This window comes from Vigna unguiculata, chromosome 6 (genome assembly GCF_037176805.1).
Source record: "Vigna unguiculata cultivar grain cowpea cultivar isolate G323 ecotype 2 chromosome 6, ASM3717680v1, whole genome shotgun sequence".
Lineage (NCBI taxonomy): Eukaryota > Viridiplantae > Streptophyta > Magnoliopsida > Fabales > Fabaceae > Vigna > Vigna unguiculata.
This window is the reverse complement of record NC_140797.1, coordinates 33,074,028-33,096,984: the sequence shown is the minus strand read 5'-3', so window position 1 is coordinate 33,096,984 and position 22,957 is coordinate 33,074,028. Positions and strand designations below refer to the sequence as shown.

The following is a 22,957-nucleotide window of genomic DNA, read 5'->3' as shown; positions in this document are numbered from 1 at the left end:
AGTGTGTTTATACTTGAATTAAATTTTTTGACCCTTATTTGTAAATGTTCACATGTTTATGTTATTATTTAAGGGATTGTTCATGCATAATATAATTTTATTATATTTTGTTAAACATGAGCAACATAATTTTATATGATTGTAAACTCACCTATCGTGGGTACAATTATATAAAATTTTATGTGAATGAGATAATTTAATTATCTCATTAATTAATTTTATATTATTACATTAATGTCAATCATTCCCTATTGGTATGTTGTTGTTAATGTAATTTATTTTATTTTTTGATACAATGTACTTTTGAATTTTATCTTATGTCAATCATTTGTCTTGTACCCTATCGGTATTAGATTTCTTTATGACATAAATTGTACATAGTATTTTATTTTTGAATTATATTTCTTATTTATTATGATTCAGGACCCTTAGGCGGGATCATAGTGAATGAGAAATTTGGTATTATAGGCATGTTTGACTGTGTATTCAGAAACATTAAATTTTATTGCACAATAATTGTGCATATTAGATGTTTATTTGTTGTTATTGGCTTCTTTCCCATGCAATTGACTTCGGTCAAAACTTTGAACAAGACAAGTTTTGAGGACTGGAAAGAATCTTTGGACTTATATTTGGCAAATACTGACATGAACTCTTCTTTGAGAGAAGAAGAGCCTCCCTCTAGCTCATACTCCTAAGTCCACTACTGTTTAGAGAGCTTCTTGTAAGAAATTGTTGAAACACTCAAAACAAAGTTTGTCCTGGTGGTGTTGAAATACACCATGAAGAAGTCTATATGGTTCAACCTAGTGACTTTACTAGAAAAGGCAAAAAGCATTTGGTTTACAGGTTGAATAAGTCTTTTATAGGCTGAGCCAAGCTTATAAACAATGGCATTTTGAAATTTGACCAGATGGTCATTTCTTTTGGTTTCAAGGAAAATACCACAAATCAATGTGCATTTACTTGAAGGCTAGTGGGAGTCAATTCATCATTATTGTCTTATATGTTGATGATATTCTTCTTGCTAATAGTAGGGTTAAACTTTTGACTGAGACAAAATTTATTTTAAATAGCCATTGTGATATGATGGACCTTGGCGATGCCTCTATTGTTCTAGCCATTCAGTTTTTCGTGACAGGTCATGTGGCATTGTTGGATTGTCTCAGGGAGGATATATTGATCCTCAAGGTTTAACATGCATTCTTACTCCTCATTTGTAGCACCTATTCAAAAAGGTGACAAGCTCTCTAAATGTCAATGTCCTCAAAATTGATAGACAATGATAGAGTTGAATTGAAAAGTTCCTTAATTGCTTCCGTTGTTGATAGTTTAATGTGTGCTCAAGTTTGTATTCGTCCTGATATTGCTTTTGCTGTTAATGCTGTAGGGAGATACTTGAGCGACCCATGTTTGGGTCATTGTAAAGTCGTTAAAAAAAAAGGTCTTTAGATATTTGCAGGGAACCAAGGATCACATCTTGACCTATAAGAAGTCTGATCAACTTCAGGTCATTGGTTATTCTGATTCTAATTTTGATGGTTTCCCTGACAACCAAAAATCTACTTCCGACTTTTGTTTTATGATGGAAGGAGAAGCTATTTCTTGGAAGAGGGTTAAACAAACTCTTATAGCTACTCTTAAACGCAGTATGTTGCTTGTTATGAAGCACTTGTCAAATTGTGTGGCCTAAAATTTGTTTTTTGACTTTCAAATTGTTGAAAGTATTTCTAGGCTACTCGTAATATATTGTGGAAATACTACTGCCTTGCATTTCTCTCAAAACAACATACGTTCTAATGCTCAAAGCATCTTGATATAAAATTTATGTTTGTTAGAGAGAAAGTTTTAGATTTTCAGACTCGGATTGAACATACTGCTACAGAAGATATGTTAGTAGATCCACTAACTAAAGGCTTAGCTATTGGAGTTTTTTCAAAATCATGTAACTCATATAGCTGTGGTTAAGTCTTTTGATGTATTGGGTTAGTGGGAGTCTGAGATATACCCTTTATATTATAATGGTTTTCATGAGATGTAAATTTATAAATGACGTCAGTCTCATTACATCTCTTTCAACATATAAAATGTTTGAACCATTTTGGGATCATGTTTTTATTTTATTTTATTTATTATCCATTATTTTTAAAATCTAAGCATATGATATGTATCCCTATCGGATATTATCTTTGTGATTCATGCTTACATTTCTTAATTGGTATTTGTGTTTATGTTGTAATTGATATAATTAATTTATTTATTAATGTTATCCAAGTGGGAGATTGTTATATTTTATATAATTTTATTATATAAAATTATTATTCTCTATTTTATTATTATTGTGGATTAACATTAATAAATAAATAATATTATTTATAAATATCAATTATATTGCACAATTGTTATTAATTTATGGATAATATATATTGGGTTTCTGATGAACGATCCGTGATGGGTTGGATTGTTCAATGAACGGTCTGTGATGGACTTAAGTATTCAGGAACTTGTTGAGAGGTCCCTGGTCTCTGCTGGTAAGGTTATAAAACTGATACCCATTAATCAATTTTTTATGAGACGACGTCAGAATATATTTGTAAGATGCGCTTTAGAAAAACCTACCAGAAAGAGAGCAGTATAGTCTCAACAGGTAAGATGCACACTTATGAAAGATGAATTTTTTATTAATTTCATGTGTTCTACAAGTGCTAATCTTTCACCTACTCTTTCAATAACGAGGTACGCTTCCGTAATTTGTTTGTTTAAAGATTGAGAATTGTTTAATTGATTTAGGGTTTATGATTTATATGATTGATCTTTGTGATTCATAATCTAATAAAATATCCTTTGATAAAAGAGACGAAACAAAATCATAATTAGGTTAAACAAAAAAAGTAGAAGAAAAACCTATTATCAAGAAGAAGAACTCAAGCTTTGAACAATAACTAACGTTCAATTCGATGTGAATCGATTAAGAAAGAAAAATAGCCTTAGATAAAGATGAACAAAAATATCAAGTTAATAATAAATGCTCAAACGACAACGATCGACCACGGAGATGAAAACAAAAGTATCAACTCAATAAAAAAAATGCTCAAACATGAAAATGAAGAACAAAATATGACTAGTGAATAGGGTTTCAGAAACAAAAGCAATAGAGCTCCAAATACAGAGAATGATAGTTCAAAAAGAAACTAGAATAATTTAATCAACTTCAGTGGTGGTAGAAGTATTCTCAACAAGTGTATGAGTTTGAAAATAAAGACAATCAAATCATATGCAATCATATGCAGTGTTCACACCGATAAAAAAATGAAAAAGTCAAGGGAAAAAAATCATTAGCTTTATTCTGGAAAATATTTAGACAACAAAACAAAGCGTTCACGGGGTAATTTCCCTGACACCAACTTGCAGAGACTAAAAGGATAAAAAAACCAAAGAAAATGAGACGTGTAGGCATCTCAATATGAATGTTTGAGTTATATTCATAGTAGTTTGTTTTCTTAAGTATATTTTAGAAGAAAAAAATAATTTTTTTATAAATTGAAAATAACTGTAAAAAAATTTAACTTTTGCATAAAACAATTTTCATTTATAAAATCATTAATTTTAATTTATTCTTTTAGAAGTGCTTATTAAAAAAATTCGCCAAAATAAAACCAAAATTATCCCCCCGTTGTGTTACTGCTCCTTTGACATACAAGTCCCAAATAATGTGAGTCATTTTTCATTGTTATCTTACTATTTTAATGTAAAACTTAACCCTTTTTAATTTCCCCTTTTCTCTAATTTTCTTCAATCAAAGATTTTTCATTTCTAACTTTATCTTTCCCACCCTTTAATTTCTCCAGTATTTCAAATGTGCCCAACAAACTTAAAATTCATTCACAACATAAGTTGGCCTTCTCTTCCTCATTCATTCCCATAATTTTTTGGCCACCCCAATACTTTTTAAAAGAACCATATTTTATCTTTTTGTAAAAGTCATTTTTTATTACTTGTTTCATAAATTTTCTAGAACAAAGTTTTCAAAATTTTCTAAACATAATTTTTGAAATAGAATTTTCATAATAAAATTTTTGAAATGAGATTTTTAGAATAATATTTTCAGCACCCATATTTTCCAAAACATATTTTTTAGAATAAACTTTTTAAAACACATAAATAATCTGGGGAAAAAAATTGAAATTATTTTTTTCTGGTGGTATGGTGGACAGGATATTTTAATCTTCTATCTGTCAGCAGTTAGTAACAATGGGTAATGGGGTTGCAGGAAGCAAAAGCTCTTTAGCGAAACTTTTTGGGCCCATGAGTTTAAGTGACGTCACTTTTTCAAACTTTAGCCCTAAATGTGAAGGGTAGACCAAAAATACACCTCCAAACTATTTTACTTTCCTACACTACCCCTCTAACCTTTGACCAGTAAAATTAAAAGTAAATACCCTCTCTATTTATTCACTGTTCTCAGCTTAATTAGAGTCACTACTTCACTAAATGCAGTAATCATCTTAATTACTTTTACCTACTTAAGTTACAGGGGCAAAATGGACAACACACTCAATCCTTGGAGGTGTAAGAGAAATCTTTGGAGGTATATGGAGAAGATCCCAAAATATTTCCTATTCGGACCACTAGTTTTGTGGGTTGATTTCTCCTCCAGTAAGATCCTTCATTCACTTAAGAGGTTTCTCATCAAATTTTGGATAAGAACATATTTTAAAGAAAATGATAATTCGTGAATGAAAAAATAATGAATTATTTTTGCTTCACATTTTCAAATTTTAAAAATGAATATATGATTTGTTGAATTTTAAATTCTTTTGCTATTTTTAACAATTTGTAAAAGTTAAAGCAAAATTATTAAAATTTTGGAAAACAACTTGTGCAAATTAAGTTTTCGTATTAGACTAAACTTTAATAACAGCTTATGAACCTAATTAGGACTCCCATTTAAACTCGTGTTTACTTCAAACTCCAGAGCTTATATATGACATATAAAATAAAATAAAAAATTAAAATTTAATTGAAATAAATAGTTATTTATAACCGATACTTTATTTTAATGGAATGAATAAATAACTAATAAAAGAGATTACGCACTACAGAAAATGTAATTTTAGCAGGAGATTATTAGGTGGGGTTTTAATAACCTTTATTGAAAACATAATTTAGCGGAGGTTTTAATAAACCTCGATAAGTATAAGGGGTTTCTTAAACAAACCCCAGTAAAATTTGAATCTTTCCTTATTTTTTTTTATTTTTCATTTCTTTTTATAATTTTTTAAAATTAGATAGAGTTTCGTCATGCCAACCCTAGAAAGAAGATATCTTCTCCGCCGTTCTCTCTCGATGTTCCACCATTCTTCACCATTCTCCGCCGTTCTCTCTTGATCTTCCACCATTCTTCTTTGATGCTTCACCATACTCCGTCGTTCGCTCTCGATGTTCCACCATTCTCCCTTGATGCTCCACCGTTCTCCCTCGATGTTTGAAGTTCAAGGTAATGAAGATTTTTCTCTCTGCTTCCAATTTCCTTTCTCTGCTTCTTATCACTCTTTGTCTTTCGATTTCATCTTTGTACTTTTAATTTCGTTTTCATTTTCATTTTCCTCGTTCGATTTTGATTTTCCTATGTTCGATTTCGATTTTACTGTGTTCGATTTCGATTTTGATTTCGATTTCACTACTTTCTATTTCGATTCCTTGCTTTTGGTTTCATTTCTCTACTTTTGATTTCGTTTCCCTGAAACTCTGTTAGGTTATATCTCCTTTATATTTATATATTTTTTTCTATTGATTTACTGCAATTAAACTCGTTGTCATTTTTTTCTTTCATGGACTTCTGTTCTGATGCTTGGAAATGACTAGGTTGAAGCTGCTAGATTCCTTGATTTATTTGCTACATGTCTAAGCCATAATTCAACTCACTTCAACAGAAAGATCATCTGTCCTGGGATATCTTCCCTCCATTGCGGAGTTGAAATCTGGAGCTAATTTCTTCAATTATAGCCCCTCTCTTGTAAGTTCTGGCTTATCTGAACTCCCTAAATGCAGGCTTATTGAGGAAAAGAGTATAGAAAAACTTGTGAAAGGTGCTTAAAATAACTATGAGCTTCCTCTCATGCCCCATTGGTTTAGTTATGTTGGTAGTCTTAAGTTATACCAACCTCTTGTCGGGATTCTCCGATTTGTGGGTTTATCTTTAGTGGCAGGTGATTTTTGTGACATCCCATTTTTAATAGATTACACTACTACATAAAATATCACACAGTTATAATAACGAGAAGCACTCAGATGAACATAAAACGTAGGGAAGGTAACTATTACAGTCATCCAGAATTTTGTATTTGTGAAAACAAAAGTGGGCATACCACTATGCCATAAACAACTAAAGAGAAAGTTAACAGTTGCACAAAAGAAATGCTCTAAGAGCATGGAATTACAAGGCACTAGGGCCATAGAACCTCTTCGTAAGACATATCAACGGGCCCACTAGGCTGCACTGTTACCACCAGGCCTACTCCCAGAATTTCCTCCATCTGCTCCCACCAAGGGTGATCATCGCAAAAGAGAAAACACAACAGGAACACGAAACAAAAATGCAAGGGTAAGCTAGTGTAACATGAAACTTACCATAGCGTAAAAGAATAAGTGCATAAACATTCACAGGCATACAACACAGAGACACATAAGTCATGTTATGGCAAACAAGCAAGACACTATGACTCAATTATCCGGATAAATATATTAAGATCGGATTCACCGGACGCTTGCACTTGTGGTGGCCTCTACTGCTCTGCAGAGCCATTGCCAATGGGTTTCACCCTACCACGCACAAGGTTAGCCTTTAAGCGTCTAAGGCCATTATCCTGCCAAAGACTAGGGCCTCCCGCTACTCTCCCCACTTGGGTCAGTTTGCTCTATTTGAGACTCACTGACCCCTTTAGAGTTTCGGGATGCAATCCTTACTTGAATCCTTATCTTAATATATACACTACACGCCACCATAAAGTCTTCCCACGAGACTCCTGGAATTACGCCTAACACACCAAATTTATGTTTCATACCATGTCCACCACCTTTATTTAGAACATCCAATCCTCATGCAAGTTCTCCACCAACCAACCAAACAAAATTCATGTGTTATTCATGCCAACATACCAACTTTTAGTTCATAAGATTCAAGCAACCATATATATATATATATATATATATATATATATATATATATATATATATATATATATATTCACATGCTCTAGGTTTTGAAAGAAAGGGGTAAATAAATAAATCACACAATTCACCCATCAAACAAAGAGGAAAACAGATTTGCAACCACCCGCTGCAGTAGCTTCGCTCAAGCTAGGAGTCGTCGCCCAGGCGAGAGAAGTTGTCTCGCTCAGGCGACTGGCTCTCGCTTAGGCGAGCCTACAACAGTGGGTCATTGGAGGATTCACGATCTCTCGCTCAGGCGACGCTGTCTCGCCTGAGCGAGCTGGCCTGTCGCTCAAAATACAGCCCCTCGCCTGGGCGAGTGCTCGAGGCAGAACCAAGGTGAGCATTCTGATACTCTCGCCTAGGCGAGACGAGCTCGCTTGGGCGAGAATAGCAGAGTTCACCACTGTCATCCCACATGCAATGGCGGAAACAGCTCAGATCCACTCCCAAATTCACATGCAACTCCATTTCATTCAACAAAAGCACACCACGCACGCATAAAAATATACAACGACCAAAAACAGCCAAATAGTGATTTAAAACCAATGAATCTAGCTTCCCTTACCTTGTTAAACGCTAGCAGAAGAGAGTAGCGACCCAAGAAAAGTAGTGGAGCACAGGAGCAGGGTACGGAGCTGAAAACAGACCCACACAGAGTTGAGAAAGGGTGCTAGGGAGAACCCAAGACAAAACTATTAACCTCTGAACTGGTGAAAGAGAAGGACAAGGTTGGAGTTCGACTTACCCGGAAGTACAATGTCCTTTGCTATCACGAAACAAGGGGAGAACCTCTATGCCTTAGCAGAGCTCTTACACTAGACGAGGGAAGGGAACAAGGAGCTGTTTTTCTGAAAATGGAACAGAATGAAGGAGTTAGGGGCTGGCAAGGGTATTGGGTCCCCTTATTGGATTTACTTGTATTACCTTTGTTTGTCGCTGGCAGTCTTGGTATGACAGGCATGGTTCTGGACAGTTATTGAGGCAAGCTAGCACAGCTGCATGCATGCTAAATGAGATAATATTTGGTATATCGGAACGAGCAAGTAATGATTTTGCTAGTATATTTCATAATTGTGCATTTCATACTTCTTTCTGGAAGATGCCCAAGGATAAAGGTGTAAGGAGTTATTTAGTTGAGTGCATTGTGGGATCTTACATGAGTATTTAGCTGCTGAGGTATGGAATGTTCCAATTGATTGTGGAACTGCTGACTTGTGAATTGACTTTAAAGACAAATAAATAATTTATTACCATTTTCACCCATGCTTGAACACACCCTACGCACACTTGTTTATATGTACATACTTCAAATCAAATAGTAATATTTTTTTTCTTGTTTTTGAGTAAATACATTATATATAACCAAATATTTGGAATGATATTATAAATATTATTTAAATAATACTTTAGTTTTCCCATGCATAGACATATACGAAGGTTTGAGATTCAAGTATAAATGGTTTTTACGTTATAACTTATTTGGATATGTTTACTTCTTTTTTCCTCTAATTAAAAATATCAAAATAAGAATTATTTTTATCAAGATATCTTTATTAGTTAGATTGACAAGAAAAAGCAGAGACAAATTTGCGAGTAAAATAAAATAATTCCGTTACATAATATTTATGTGTTTTACATGCAGTTCCTAATGTCTACCCGGTGGATTTGTTTGAACACACATGGATCTTCGACAGACTTGATCGTCTTGGAATTTCAAGATATTTTCAGTCAGAAATCAAAGATTGCGTGACCTATGTTTCAAGGTGTGTGAGATGTTAATGAGTACCATTATAATTAAGAAATTAAAATTAAATGGTATGTTAAAATAGAAAATATTTGGTTTACCTGTTACACTTTATATCGAAATCAATTAATAGTTGGAGCTATTTCACCACACTTATGTAATTATGTAATGAGATGAATTCTTTGGTCAATACTATGTTTTATTAACTGTCAAAGGTGGCGGCTTATAAAACCATCCACTCAGAAAAAAATTGTCAAATATTATATTATATATATTATCAATGTGTTATGAGCTTTGACTTTACATATTACCTGATATTAACATATGTGTTTGTTTTATTTTTTAAAGACCACCTGAAGATGAAGAAAACATCAATCAAATGGAGAAACAAATGACTCAGATCAAGATTGATACAGAAGAATCTTATTAGACTTTCATTTTATTTGACTTTATAACAAGTATAACAAAGATATTGTAATATTTCAGTAGTTTGAATGTTTAAACTTTATTATTTACTTTGAACTTATAGACTATGTTCCTTGTTTTTATGAATGTTATATCTAGTTATAAACAAATATCTAAATGTTAAAATTTTTTCATATCATATGTTGTATGAATTATAGGCACTCAAAAAGTATAATAAATAAAATTAAGGGAATTTAAAAAGTAAAAACATCAATAAATAATGAATTGCATTGTAGGGGTAAAGAATGAACTTTCAATACTATTATACAGTATAAAGGATTTAAAACTACATACAAGAAATAGGTACTAGGGGTTTTAAAATCTTAGATAAATACCAGGGATTACCAGGGGTTTCAAAACCATCGGTAATTATCAGGGGTTTCGAAACCGTTTGTAATTACCAGGGGTTTCGAAACTGCCGGTAATTACTAGGGGTTTCAAAACTGCCTATAATTACCAAAGGTTTTGAAACCGCCAGTAATTACCAGGGGTTTGAAACCGCCGGTAATTACCAGAGGTTTCAAAACCGCCGATAAGTGCTGCTTTACCAGGGGTTAGTGAAAACCGTCGGTAATCTGTTAACGACGTTGGTTTTTCTAGAGGAAAAATAAACTGCCGAAAACTCCTTTAACAGAGGTTAAAACCTCCGGAAATGCCATAAATAACCTCTAGTAAAAATTGTTTTTGTTATAGTAACGGTACATGAATAAGAAAATTATATTTAAAACTTCGTCCTGATTATCACTTGACCAATTCTTATTCATCTTGGATTTATTGCTTTATAAATTGTTTATGTTCATATTGATCGTGAATGTTATAAATTCTTATACACTTACATAATTGGTGGGAAAGTCACTGAATTCTTCATTAGAGATGAAATCATTTTTAGACATTATGAGTGAACCTTAATATTTCATCTTAGATTCAATACAGTGATTAATTAGGTATTAATTTTTGCATTGATGTCTATTCGACCCTTGAAATGATTATATATTTTTTATATGACATTAATATTTTGAGGTTATTTCTTACATTATTTTTTGATAAAAAATGTAGTATATTTCATTTTGTGACGTTCTTTGATAACATATTTGATTTGTGATTTTGATTTCACTTCTTTCAAGTTGATTACTTGGTATTAATGTGAAATATTATCAAAATTTTATAAATATTTAAAACACAATAGATAATCAACAGGAAGACCGAAGTATAAAAAAATATCTTCTTAACTAGGAAAAGGTCACACATTAAAAAAATAGATATTAATACATTATAAGTGACAAAATTAAGTGAATTTTAAGATAAGATTAGCACTTGTCTTGTTTTGAATTTGTTTAATTCATCTGTTTTTATCTGTATTTAGCATGTTTTGCAACTCTAAGCGAGTTAAAGTGGAAAAAGTGAGAAATTGGATTAAAATATGCAATTATGGCCAATTTGTGACTGATGCGGCTAAGTGATAAAAATTGTGTTAAGTGCCACAAAGACGATTAAGGAAATCCTCATGAGGAGGAACCTTTGGAAAAATATAGAATTGAACTTTTACACCTCTAGCCCAAAATGTGCGGCTTAAACCCTAAGAAAGACAATTTAGAAAGATATAGAATGAAAGCTTTAATGTTGAAGCGCCAAAGTTGAAGCTGAGCACCATCCTTGACGGTTTATAAATACCAACCTCATATCCTCATTTTGTGCATTGAGTGGAGAATTAAATATGTAGTGTAGTAGGGTGGGAATACAATGTTGGAGGCTTGAGATATGCTTTCATTATAAACCTTATGTCTAGGTGCTGTTAGGATTGCATTGCAATATTTTATGAGTAGTTGAACTCTTTCATGTCGAGGTTGAGAGTAATCAATTCTAATTATATGTACTTCTACTTCTTAGATATTTATCTATGTTTTCATTTAATTTGTTTGTGAATTGTTTGTGCTTGTTATTGGATGAACTGATCAATTAATCGTGGTATTTCAATGGCTTGGGATTGAGTGAGAATTGGTTCCAAGTTGTGATCCAACTAATACTCCTCCTCCTTCTAGATGTTAGGAATAGATCTAAAATTGTATTACAAATGACTTGGTGCACTTGCCAATAGATCACACAATTGGGTAAATCTCTTAAAACTTGATATTGTGTGATGTTGAGGATTTTAGGGCTTAAGCCTAATGAACATAAAAATCACAACCCAAGTTTACCCATCAATGCATAATCCCAACTCTTTTGGTATGAAGTTGTAGATCAATGCTGAATGAATTCAAGTTGAATTAGTTAGGAGTATAAAGAAAGACATTGGAGAGTTCATATAATTTGTTCAATAAAATATGACAAGTATTGATAAACAATATTATTGTTCATGTGTCAATTATTTTAATGACATACGAGTATAAGTCAAGCGATAAGAAACAATGTGATGGTTTCTTAAGGGTGGTGACTTGACATGTGAAATGTTAAACATTCCATCAATGTATCAATCTCAACATTTTGATGTATATTTGAGTTGGGGTGGGTCAACATTCATTTGAGTCAAGGCCAACCTATGTTCAATTGAGTGGGACTAAGCTTAGGTGGGTCCTAGTTTAGTCAAGACCAAGTTGGGGCTAACCTGATCAAGACTTAGTAAAGTTGAACCTAGGTCAAGTTGAGTCAATCTTGGCCCAGCTTGAGCTGAGTCTGCCCCAACTTAGATTAAGCTAAGTTAACCTAGGATCAAGTCAAGTCGAGTTGGTTGGGCTCAATCAGTCTAGATTAGTTGAGTTGATTCGATTCAGGTCAAAGTCAACTCGAGTCAAATTGAGACGTTCAGTCGAGTTGGACTAGGTGTGACCGAGAGAAATCGAGTCAAATTTGTTCAAGTCAAATTGGGTCGAGAAATTGGATCAGAGCCATATCAAACTAAGTTGGGTTGACTATAAAGACCCAAATATGATTTTGAGTGTAACTATAAATTTATCTATTTTTATTTTGTTTTGTACTTCATATTCAAAATTTAATGTTTTAACAAAATTCCAAAAATTAATGGGAATGCTCGTCTCACTCCATTATTTTGAAGCCTAGTGGTTTAGAGCTTGTTTTATTTACCATGATCAAATTTTATGGTGTTTGAAATTACAACTATAACAAGAACAACAACATATAACATATACGTATATGGTGTTGCTTGTGCAAATTGTTGTAATAATAAAAAAAAAAAACGCGTTTAGCATTAGAATATATTGGAACTATGGTGGTTACACATTCATGGCTCTAGTCTTGTTTACATTTTACGTTTTCCTTTGCTGATAAAACAATTATTTCAATAACTAAAGCACATAGACCTAAAAAATCCTTAGTCAAATCTAAAAACAAATTGGGACCAATATTCAAACTCTATGTATGTATCAACAACCTATTATAAGGTGGCATTTGAAGCTCTTTATTATTTATTTCCTCATATTTCTTTTTATGCTTTACACACCACACACGTGTACTACTTTACTACTCTCATTATGAATATTTCTAAAAAACTTAATGTATCATTCTTTTTGCAGAACAAGAATCAGTGTGAAACAATTAAAGTTTGATTGGAATTTTGACACGAAGAAACGTAGTACGTGGATTTTGTGAGTTTGTAGAATTTGTTAAATGTAAGTTATGCCGTTAACGTGTATGACGAAATGCCTTTGCTTACCCTAGCAGTGTGCCTGAATATCCTCAGGCCGTCCACTGCGGTTTCATCAGATGTGGTGGCTCACACAATGCTGAAAACTCATTACTACCCTTTGACTCTCTCTGCATCAATAGTGTCTCCATGTTCAAGTTGTGTTTGCATCATAGAACTATGAGCAGAAGGGCACAATAGACCATGGAAGAAGAAAGAGTTTAAAATGGAGGGTATTGTGGTGCTCAAGTAAGAGAAATGGGTGAAGCTTTTGAAGGTCAAACAATAGAATATGCATCAGAATTCCTTCACACTCTTCCATTAGCATGCACCATGCAACCTCCTCATACACCTTTAACCACTTTTGCGGCGTCAACTTCTCCTCCAGCTTTATAAACCCTAACCCTCCCTCTTCATTTTCTACACCACATTTTCATTCACACCAGAAACAAAACACACAAACCAAAACCCTCTTCTCATCTTCATCATCTCCTTCTGATAGTACACCTTCAACCATTGACAGTGGCAAAGCCATGGGGCTCCTAAAGGCAATATTCATCATAGCAACAACCATGGCTTTGTCCATCACACTCACAATGAAGACCATCACCAAAGAGGAATCCAACCCCGTTTTTCTGCACCATGATTTTCCCTCTTCATCATCATCATCAACCACTCCTCAAAACACCATTCTTCTCCCTTCTAAAAGGGTGAATCGCTTCCTCGCACAAGTGAAAAACCCTAATGCTGCTGATCACTGCCACAAGGACCATGATGTGTGCAGTTTGGAGGGTGTGAAGAACTCGACGTGTTGCAACAACAAGTGCATTGATGTAGGGTATGACAAACACAACTGTGGTGCGTGCAAGAAAAAGTGCAAGTACACAGAGACATGTTGCAGAGGGGAATGTGTGGACACCAACTTGGACAAGAGGCATTGTGGGGAGTGTAACAATCGATGTGAATTAGGTGAATATTGTGTCTATGGAATGTGTGGTTATGCCTAAGGTTCATCATCAGCATGAGTCCCCAATATAGGGTCCTATGTTGTTATTACTATACGAGGTTTGTGATTTTATTAAAAATATTCAATAAAGTGAACCACATTTCTGGTGGTTATCTAACAAAATATATACCATATATATATATATAGACTTTATTATTGCTCCCTTAATTGCGATCTTCTAAGTGTTTCTCAAATATATTATTATCATCACATATTATATATAATGCCATGTATTGCTTTTCTTGGTTTCTTCTTATATTTATTGGGTAGACCCAGATAATCACAAGAGAAAATAAATTTTTTGACAACTAAATTGTGATAATTTTCTTTTACAACTTTGAGGTAACATTTTTTAAGTGATTTATCAATTTTTTATTTTTTTTCATTTATCTATATTACAAACCACTTGAAAGATGTTATCTCAGAATTATAAAAAAAATTGTCAAAATTTAGTTGTTAAAATATCATTGTCCAATTATAAGACACGGTTCTACAAGAATGTAAGAAAATATAATGATTTTTTGTTTATAATTGTGTTATGGAAAAATAATTTATTCTTTAAGGCATGATATTGTAGAGGTTTGTTAATTAGTTTCTTTTGATGGCCTATGAAAAAAATTGCTCTTTTATATAGACACAAAAGTTATATGTTAAGTAAATTATAATTGAATAAGAAACTTCATTTTTTTTTCAAGTCTCTTGTTTATTCATTCATTCGCGATTTATGATTTATTGTGGTCACTGGTTGGAAGCACCATGATTATCTATTATTTTAATTTATATGTAATTATTCCCAAGAACGGTTTATTCAAAGTTCATTATGAAAATTAGTTTAGTGCTTAATTGGAAAACGTCTAAATTTAAAAGTTAATATATTTCTTAAACTACATAAAAACAATATTTCTGTATATGCTAAGATCCCAAATCATTAAACACATAATTAACACTGAATTTTAAATGCTTCAAGAGTTGTTGGTAATTTGGTAAAAATCTGAAGAGTGCAAATTGTTGTTAAAAAAAGAGTTGTTTTTGAATTATGTAGTAGAGTGTAGGATGAATAAAGGTGGCAAGAATATGAAAACTTAGGGTTGAAGAAAACAAATAGAGCAACATAAGATACCTTTACTTAAATCGTTTCTGAAAAACGAAGATACGCAATTAACAGATCAGAATAAAAATAAAGTGGCATGGATTTTGGTGCAAATGGGTGTCCACATGCATATGCATATGTGCTTCTAAAGATATCTTTCACCTTTTCTGAGAACAGTTTTATGTATTAGGTTGCTTCATCAATGAATGTCATGCTGGTATAAAAATTTATTTAGAAATAAAGTTGATGATATTGAAATGTGTGATAACTCATAAATGAGCAAAAGGAAGAAAAATATGAGATGTAATAAAGAATGTGAATAATGCAATTAAGTCTTACATTTTGTTAGATCAAAGCTCATCTGCAAAAAAAAAAAAAAAACTAGAGTAGAATTATAATTCACTTTGTTTTCTTGGAAGTTCTTGGTAACATGAGAATTGTGTTCTCAGTATTTCAAAATTTGTAATGTTTTTGAAATAATTTAATTTAATTTTTGGTGAAAAATATGAATTTGAGTAAAACAATTATTGGTAATTAACTGATTGATTTAAATTAATAAATATTGATAGGTTGTTCTATAGTATAATGTTCAAATTGTCTTTTTGGTATTTATTAAAATATAAATATTTTTTAATTAAAAAATTTAGTTGAGAAAACAAAAACAAATTATTTTTTAAGATATTAATTATGTAAAGTATTATTTTTTATTTGTTAATTACTTATATTAATTATAAGAAAATTTAGTGATATCCAATAAATCAAATTATTATTTTAAAAATAAAATGTTAGAAATAAAAAAAAATAGTAACTTATCAAATAATCTCATACAATTTATCATTTTCTCTTTATTTCTTATTCTATTTTTTTTAAAAACTTTTTCTTTGAAACATCGCACATATCACCTAAATTAATATAGATAACTCTTTAATTAGTTCAAATCTCCTGTAAAATAAGTGATTTAAAATAACATTATATTATATCATTAATATTAATAATGATGACAATAATAATAATGGTCCATTTGTTATTTTGCTTCATATATATTTATAATTGTTTGATTTGGTTTTCTTCTTTAATTATTTATAATTGTGTTGATATATTATAGTATGAGTGCGGTTATTATGTAACGCAATGGATGAAAATCAATATTCGTACTCGTATTACAATTAGTTGGAAAACGATAACATATATTTGAATTGAAACAAATATTTTACAACATTGTCTTTTTATATACTAATTGACGTTAATGTCTTATTTTGTAAACATTTAATAGTTTGCACCAAATTCCGATAAGTACATAAAGTTTGGTAAGATAGTTTGTGCAAAGTTTATAATTCAAATGTACAATAATATTTAGAATATTTACTTATTGTAAAGAAGACTTATAGTTGTATTTGGATTCTAGATGATTTTGGGTTCGATAAAATGTATATTGTAGTTTTTGTTATGATTTGAAAATATGTGCATGTTTAAAATGTGGAACAAACCAAAACATAAAAATTATTTAAAAGCTAAACCCACATTTGACTTCGGTCGTTGTCTCAACCGAAGCGTAAAGATGACATTTGATCTCAATTCGTGTAAAAATTGAAGTCAAATATCCTATCTAAATTTAAATTAATTGTTTATTTTAATTACATATGGCCCCAGTTCATAAGATAACCGAAGCCAAATGTTGGCCTCGGTTCACCAGTCAACCGAAGTCAAATAACTTTCATAATTTAAAATAATTATTTAATTTTAAGGTCATATGACCTCACTTATCTTTTGAACTAAAGTAGAATGATGACTTTTTGGTTTCAGTTGATAATTTGTCAAAAACGCGCCTTTTTTTATCTCACCTGAACATGTCTTAGGTGTAGAATTGAAATCCAATCTAAAAAATAATTAGAGCCAAAACTCTTTCCTACACTAGTACTAACTCCTGATGTTTCACCTTGAATGTTTTATCTTCAATATTTTCCAAACATTGTATTTCCTTAGAGACGGAAAAAAAAATGCTAAGAATTGTTAGGTTTAGGGTTTATCAAGTGAAGATGCTAAGAGAAAGACTAACATGTTGCGAGGAGGATCCATCGCAAGTTCGTGCTCCATGGTAGGTTTGTGCTCAAGCTTCACATTTTCATGCTCCAAATCTAGGGTCTAAAATATTTTCTCCTATGAAATAATATAGATCTCCATTAAGAGCAATTATGACTCATGTCTAAAAGGGTAATTAAGTTCATCTAGCACAATAGAACTCAACCATTCAAGTTACTGCATAAATTGTTTTGAAACTAAATATCTACCATAAGGAAGTGAGAACATGTTAGACTTTTCTTAAACAAATGTTTTGTAAAAATAAAGCCTAAAATATGTTTTAGTTTACAAGGTTAAATATATTTGTAGTTTTAACAGTAAATTAATTTATAAAATTTTAAATTTTAAAAATAAAGCCTAAATTGTGAAGTTGTTTTTACAGTAAAATAATTTATAAAGTTTAAAAAAATTAAAATCGAATTTAAAAACCATAATATTATACAAATTTAAGTATTATTTATTTAAAACACACACAATTATATATATATATATATATATATATATATATATATATACTCGTATAAAATAAAAGAAGTAGAGAAATTCTTAATTATTTATTTTTTATTTTTCTGGCTCTTTGGGACTTTGTTTTTGTGTTCAGTGTTGATCCACCTCAACAGAAGGGACATTAAACAACACAGACAACGAGCCACTTGTTTCCAGTTACCGATTCAATGACTTCTCCGTTGGTGGCGGAGGGCGTCGCCGTGGCGGCGTTGCGGTCGGTGATGCTCCGGGTGCAGCAGGCGGCTGAGCGGTCCAGCTCTAAACCGGACCGGGTCCGGGTCGTGGCGGTTTCCAAAACGAAACCCATCACTCTGATTCGACAACTCTACGACGCGGGTCACCGATGCTTCGGCGAAAACTACGTCCAAGAAATCGTTGAAAAAGCTCCTCAGGTGTTGGAATGATTCCTTCTTTTTTCAATTTTTAATTGATATTTAGGATTAAAATTATAAATGCTGCATTGTTTTGTTCCTTTGTGTTGTGAATAGAAAATTCTAATGATTTGGTTTGGGGGCATGCCTGCAGCTTCCACAAGACATTGAGTGGCATTTCATTGGGCACTTGCAGAGCAACAAAGTCAAAACACTTTTAGGTAATCTTTTTTTAAAATTTTTTTCTGAATTTACTTTAGTTTTATTGATGTAGAATGAATTTCCTTCTTTGCTTTCACTAGGGTTGTAGGATTTGGATAGAAAGTGAGGCCTTTGATTGCTTTTGATTTCAATGTTTGTCATTATATCAAAGCTTCTAATTTTTCGTATGTGGAGGACTACCTTGTTTTTCAGAAGCACCATATTAACAAACCATCTCCGTTGGGAGTATTTTACTAGGAGAGTTTAATTTGAACCATGTGTATGTAATGCTATGGACTCAAATATATAAGATAAAAAGCATTGCCATGAGTAGTGAATTTAAATGTAAGGAAATCTAATTAATTTCTTCTTTTTTTTATCTATTTAATGATTTTCAATTTAGTCCATACAATTGATTTTAATTTTAGTTCCGAATACTATTTTTGGTTCCATTACATGATGATTATAATCCTTATATGCCATATTAACACACCATACCAATCTAATGTTGTTGCAACAGCAACAAATGGTAGAGATGAAATAGGGATTAAATTTCAATGTAAAGGTGATTGAGTGGTAATGCCAGTTTAATTTTGCTATCTAAGCTGGGTACATAGTTTTTCTACATCTTTTTGGTTGGCTGTGATTGTTGAAAATGTTGCTATAATTGCATTATCTTGTTATAGCTTGTTCGTCTGTTCCTTTCTTCAGCACCTTATATTAGCTGAATGTTAACCTTGCATACTTTATGTAGGTGGTGTTCCAAATCTGGCCATGTTTGAGAGTGTGGACAATCAGAAGGTAGAGATGTAAAATCATTGCTACTTGTAGTTGTTGGAGATATGAATTTTATTTTATGCACTAATAAAATTTGAATGAATCTAGATAAAAGTTGTCTTTATGGTGTGCTCAATTATTAATTACTTTTCGCATTGCTGTTGCTGTGGACAAGGTCTATTATGCTATACCAAGCAAATAGCTAGTTAAAATTTCAAAATGTGGTGTTGGTACAGCTAATTTTCTAATTCATACTATTAGCTATTTGACTAACCTTAAAGTGTTCTTGTACCTCTTGAACTGTAGATAGCAAATAATCTTGATCGTATGGTATCAACCCTTGGAAGAGATCCTCTGAAGGTTTTGGTCCAAGTAAATACCAGTGGAGAAGAATGTAAGTTTGACTTAATCTAACTCTTTGTTACACTTTTTGGATCTGTTGAGGTTTCCCCTCTACCTTTGGATGTGAGGAAAATTCTTACTTGAGGTATTTGCAAATCCTTCATGTGTAGATTGTAACTTGTATATTCGTATTACTGACATGTCTTCCCATAATGAGACTTCTTGATTTATTATTCATTTTATTTCTTTAATAACGTTACCCATGGAATTCTACAAATTGAAAGAATATAAGTAATTCAAATATTTCCCCTTATCCCAGTTTTTTTTTTTTTTTGCTACATTCAACTTTTATTTATTCATTTCAGATAATGACATAGTAATGCTACTTAATCAGTCACTCATAAGGTAGTTTGATATCTGTTGAATTGGAGAATTTTAGCTATTCCATCATTGTTTGTTAACCCAACGTATCAAATTCTTTGATTATGTATTGACATTGTTTCAAATACTTTGGAGTGCACTGTTTGTCGTAACACAATGATCTTATTTCTTACACATTTTAAATGAGTAATGTTTGTATGGATTCTTATGTTTTTGCAGCCAAATCTGGTATTGATCCTTCTAATTGTGTTGAGCTTGCAAAACACGTGAAATTGAGCTGCCCAAACCTAGAGTTCTCTGGCTTAATGACAATAGGAATGGCAGACTATACCTCAACCCCAAAGAACTTTCAGGTGACAGATTCTATTCTTATATTCTGAAGCATGTGTGGAGCACTCCTTGAAATGATCCATTTCTTGTTTGTCATAACTTGTCCATTTAAGAATTGTATTTCGTTTATTGTCTTAATGTTGTTTTGTTGAAATTTGATCTGCATTTTTACCATCATTTTGTTGCTTTTGTAGTAATGTTTTATGTGCCTTTTGTTCCAACTCCCTCTTGTCTATTTACTAAGGTTCTCTCTTTTGTGAAAAATCAGACCCTGTCAAATTGCAGAACTGAAGTATGCAAGGCACTTGAAATACCCGAGGAGCAATGTGAACTTTCAATGGGCATGTCTGGTGATTTTGAATTAGCGGTATGGAGTATTGTCCTAAAGTTAATTAGCAATTATAATTTTCTTGATGGGCATGCCTTGTTTGATACTTGCCGTGATGATGACAGTGTACGAAGAATGCTAACAACGCACTTTCTAAAACATTTTTCATTATTGATTGGAAATTCCGAAAGGTCCCACTAAATCATAAATGAAGTTCATAAAATAAAGGGGAGATCTACATTCTTACGTGAATTTTACCCAATAATTAAGTCTTGAAAGAGTGTGTTGGCATTTTTCGTAGTTTTATAGATATGGTTGATGATGACACTACCACATTTCTCTATAATTAGTATGGGATGTAGTTTTTGAAGCATTTTGAAGATACTACTAGTTGATAGATACGTTACTAAAGTCTTTGTTTGAACTACTTAAAGATTTCTCAGCTAACTAATTTCTTTTACTCTTAATCAACTGTATACATGCAACTGTTGATAAATATATTTTTGCCTTTCCAGATTGAAATGGGTAGTACTAATGTGAGAATTGGATCCACAATATTTGGACCAAGGGAGTATCCAAAGAAACAAGAATAGGTAGAAGCTGTAATCTCTCTCTCCCTCTCTCTCTCTCTTCTCTCTCTCATTCTATATATACAAACTGTGTATTACCACACAGATGTTCTGAAAAGTGTATTGTATTTATTTACCTTTGTAATTGATGCGATGGAATTGGTAATAAGAAAAATCCATAGTTGGTTTACATACCATAAAAACAATCTTCATGCAAAGTCTCCCATTTTTTTGTTTTTTTACAGATTCCTTGTTTATTCTAATTAGAGAATGTGTGTACGGGAGAGCCGTGTGTATGCCTGTGTGAAAATGAGAGTGACAAACACTATTGTAAGGTTGCAGCATACTATAATCATGTTGATGTTCCGCTATCTTTCTTGTGGATTATGTTCTGCTTCAAATTTTAATTTGCTAGTACAGAGTGATTCATCTCAATGATCTTGTCCTGAAGCAAGTTCTTTTTCTTTTTGGGTCTGTAGCTAACTGGAGTATAGCTAATAATTGATAATTTTTTAGCTTCGAATTATGTTTTGGAGATCAACTGTGATATTATTTGTACACTTGAATTTCATTACAATGGAGGTTTAAATACCATGTTATAATTTTTTTATTAAATATATGGTATACGTTTCTTAAATTTAATTGGATACAGTCAGTGTAAAGGTTATTTAAAAAAAAAAAATCCTTGAATTATGAATTATAATATAATAATAGAGTAATCAACAAACAATTTCTGTTAGAGATAAAAGATTATGTGTTTCAACGAAATTTACGCTTCTAAAGATTGAAAAATATATTCTCTAACGAGCTTTAATTTTTTTTTATTAAGCATTATCAAGTCGTGATTTATGAATGCATTAACAGATATAGTTTAATGATCATAGACTGAGTATTAAGCATATTTATAAGGGAATTCAGTAGCAATTTTTAATGCAGTTATTGTAAAAATTGATGAATGATTCACCAAAAAGACACGGCGAACGAAGAATCTCTTCCAAATTGTCATGTAATACGATGAATCCTGAAAACTACCAAATGTCCTGCAAAGCTTGCTTTATCAAAGAGGTCCAAATGGCTTCCTAAGCAACAATGATTGGAAAGTGCTCAAACATTCAAGTCTACAAAAACATTTAAAAACATTTATGTACGGTATGGGTTGTCGGTCGACTGGTTGTATCAGATTGTTTCAAAGAAGATTTTTGAAAATATGATCAAATGCTCGGCCACTAATTGTGTGAGATTATTTCGAAGAAGATTCTCATATATGTGATCAAATGTTCGATCACTGATTGTGTGAGAGTACTTCAAAGAAGATTTTCATATATGTGATTAAACATCGCTCGAACATGCCGAATAGTTTCTCATAGTGTTTTCAGTTTGATTGTTCATAAAATTTCATCTTGATTCTTTATATAGATTATATGTCAAGATTTTCGGTCCATTAGGTCAAACGACATTCATATTAACCACCTAATAATGTAATTAGCGTAAACAGGTCACTAATCATAATTAAAAAATATGATTGTTGAAATTATAAATATAAGTAAAAAATATGATTGTTAGAATTTTTGTCTCGCACCTTTAACAAATACCTTGATGAACATGAATGCTGAACATGTATACATCCTTTGTGTTGTAGAATGACTTACATAAGTTTATTGTAAAAAATCTACAAGTTTCCCATGTCTACACATGTAAAACTCTCATTGTACAACTATTAATGTAGCAAAACAACACTAGTTGCACAAACCATCTTCATGGCCTAGACGTGTGTGTAATATAAGTCTGTCATCGAAGTTAAATGAGGTTCTTCCTCAATTAATTATGAAGTGATAGTGAGCAAAAATGCATAGTGTAGTAATGTGACTCATCTTGTTGTATGATAAAAAATTACCACTATATTTTTTTATAAGCT

General features: G+C 31.9%; 3 protein-coding genes across 5 annotated transcripts; all 3 read left to right on the top strand.

Moving 5' to 3' along the window:
• Nucleotides 1–5,223: 5,223 nt before the first annotated feature.
• On the top strand, nt 5,224–9,534 carry LOC114186937 (ent-copalyl diphosphate synthase, chloroplastic-like). Of its 3 annotated transcripts, none has more exons than XR_003605175.2 (4): nt 5,224–5,497; nt 5,866–6,016; nt 8,858–8,978; nt 9,308–9,534. XR_003605175.2 is itself a non-coding variant. In XM_028075014.2 (3 exons), the coding sequence occupies exons 1-3, from the start codon at nt 5,440–5,442 to the stop codon at nt 9,387–9,389; spliced, it is 261 nt and encodes an 86-aa protein (XP_027930815.1). In that variant the 5' UTR covers nt 5,226–5,439; the 3' UTR covers nt 9,390–9,534. The 3 variants fall into 3 exon arrangements, 1 of the variants encoding a protein (XP_027930815.1); XR_003605176.2 differs by having other exon boundaries at nt 5,225–5,497; nt 5,934–6,016; XM_028075014.2 differs by lacking the exon at nt 5,866–6,016 and having other exon boundaries at nt 5,226–5,497.
• A 3,833-nt stretch (nt 9,535–13,367) lies between these two features.
• LOC114189104 (uncharacterized) lies at nt 13,368–14,199 on the top strand. The gene has a single exon (XM_028077812.2). The coding sequence runs from the start codon at nt 13,388–13,390 to the stop codon at nt 14,066–14,068; it is 681 nt and encodes a 226-aa protein (XP_027933613.2). The 5' UTR covers nt 13,368–13,387; the 3' UTR covers nt 14,069–14,199.
• A 3,627-nt stretch (nt 14,200–17,826) lies between these two features.
• On the top strand, nt 17,827–21,413 carry LOC114187111 (Putative pyridoxal phosphate-dependent enzyme, YBL036C type). Its single transcript, XM_028075244.2, has 7 exons — nt 17,827–18,135; nt 18,269–18,335; nt 19,070–19,116; nt 19,399–19,486; nt 20,035–20,168; nt 20,414–20,512; nt 20,989–21,413. Exons 1-7 carry the CDS (start codon nt 17,911–17,913, stop codon nt 21,064–21,066), a joined length of 738 nt encoding a protein of 245 aa, XP_027931045.1. The 5' UTR covers nt 17,827–17,910; the 3' UTR covers nt 21,067–21,413.
• The last annotated feature ends 1,544 nt before the right edge of the window (nt 21,414–22,957 follow it).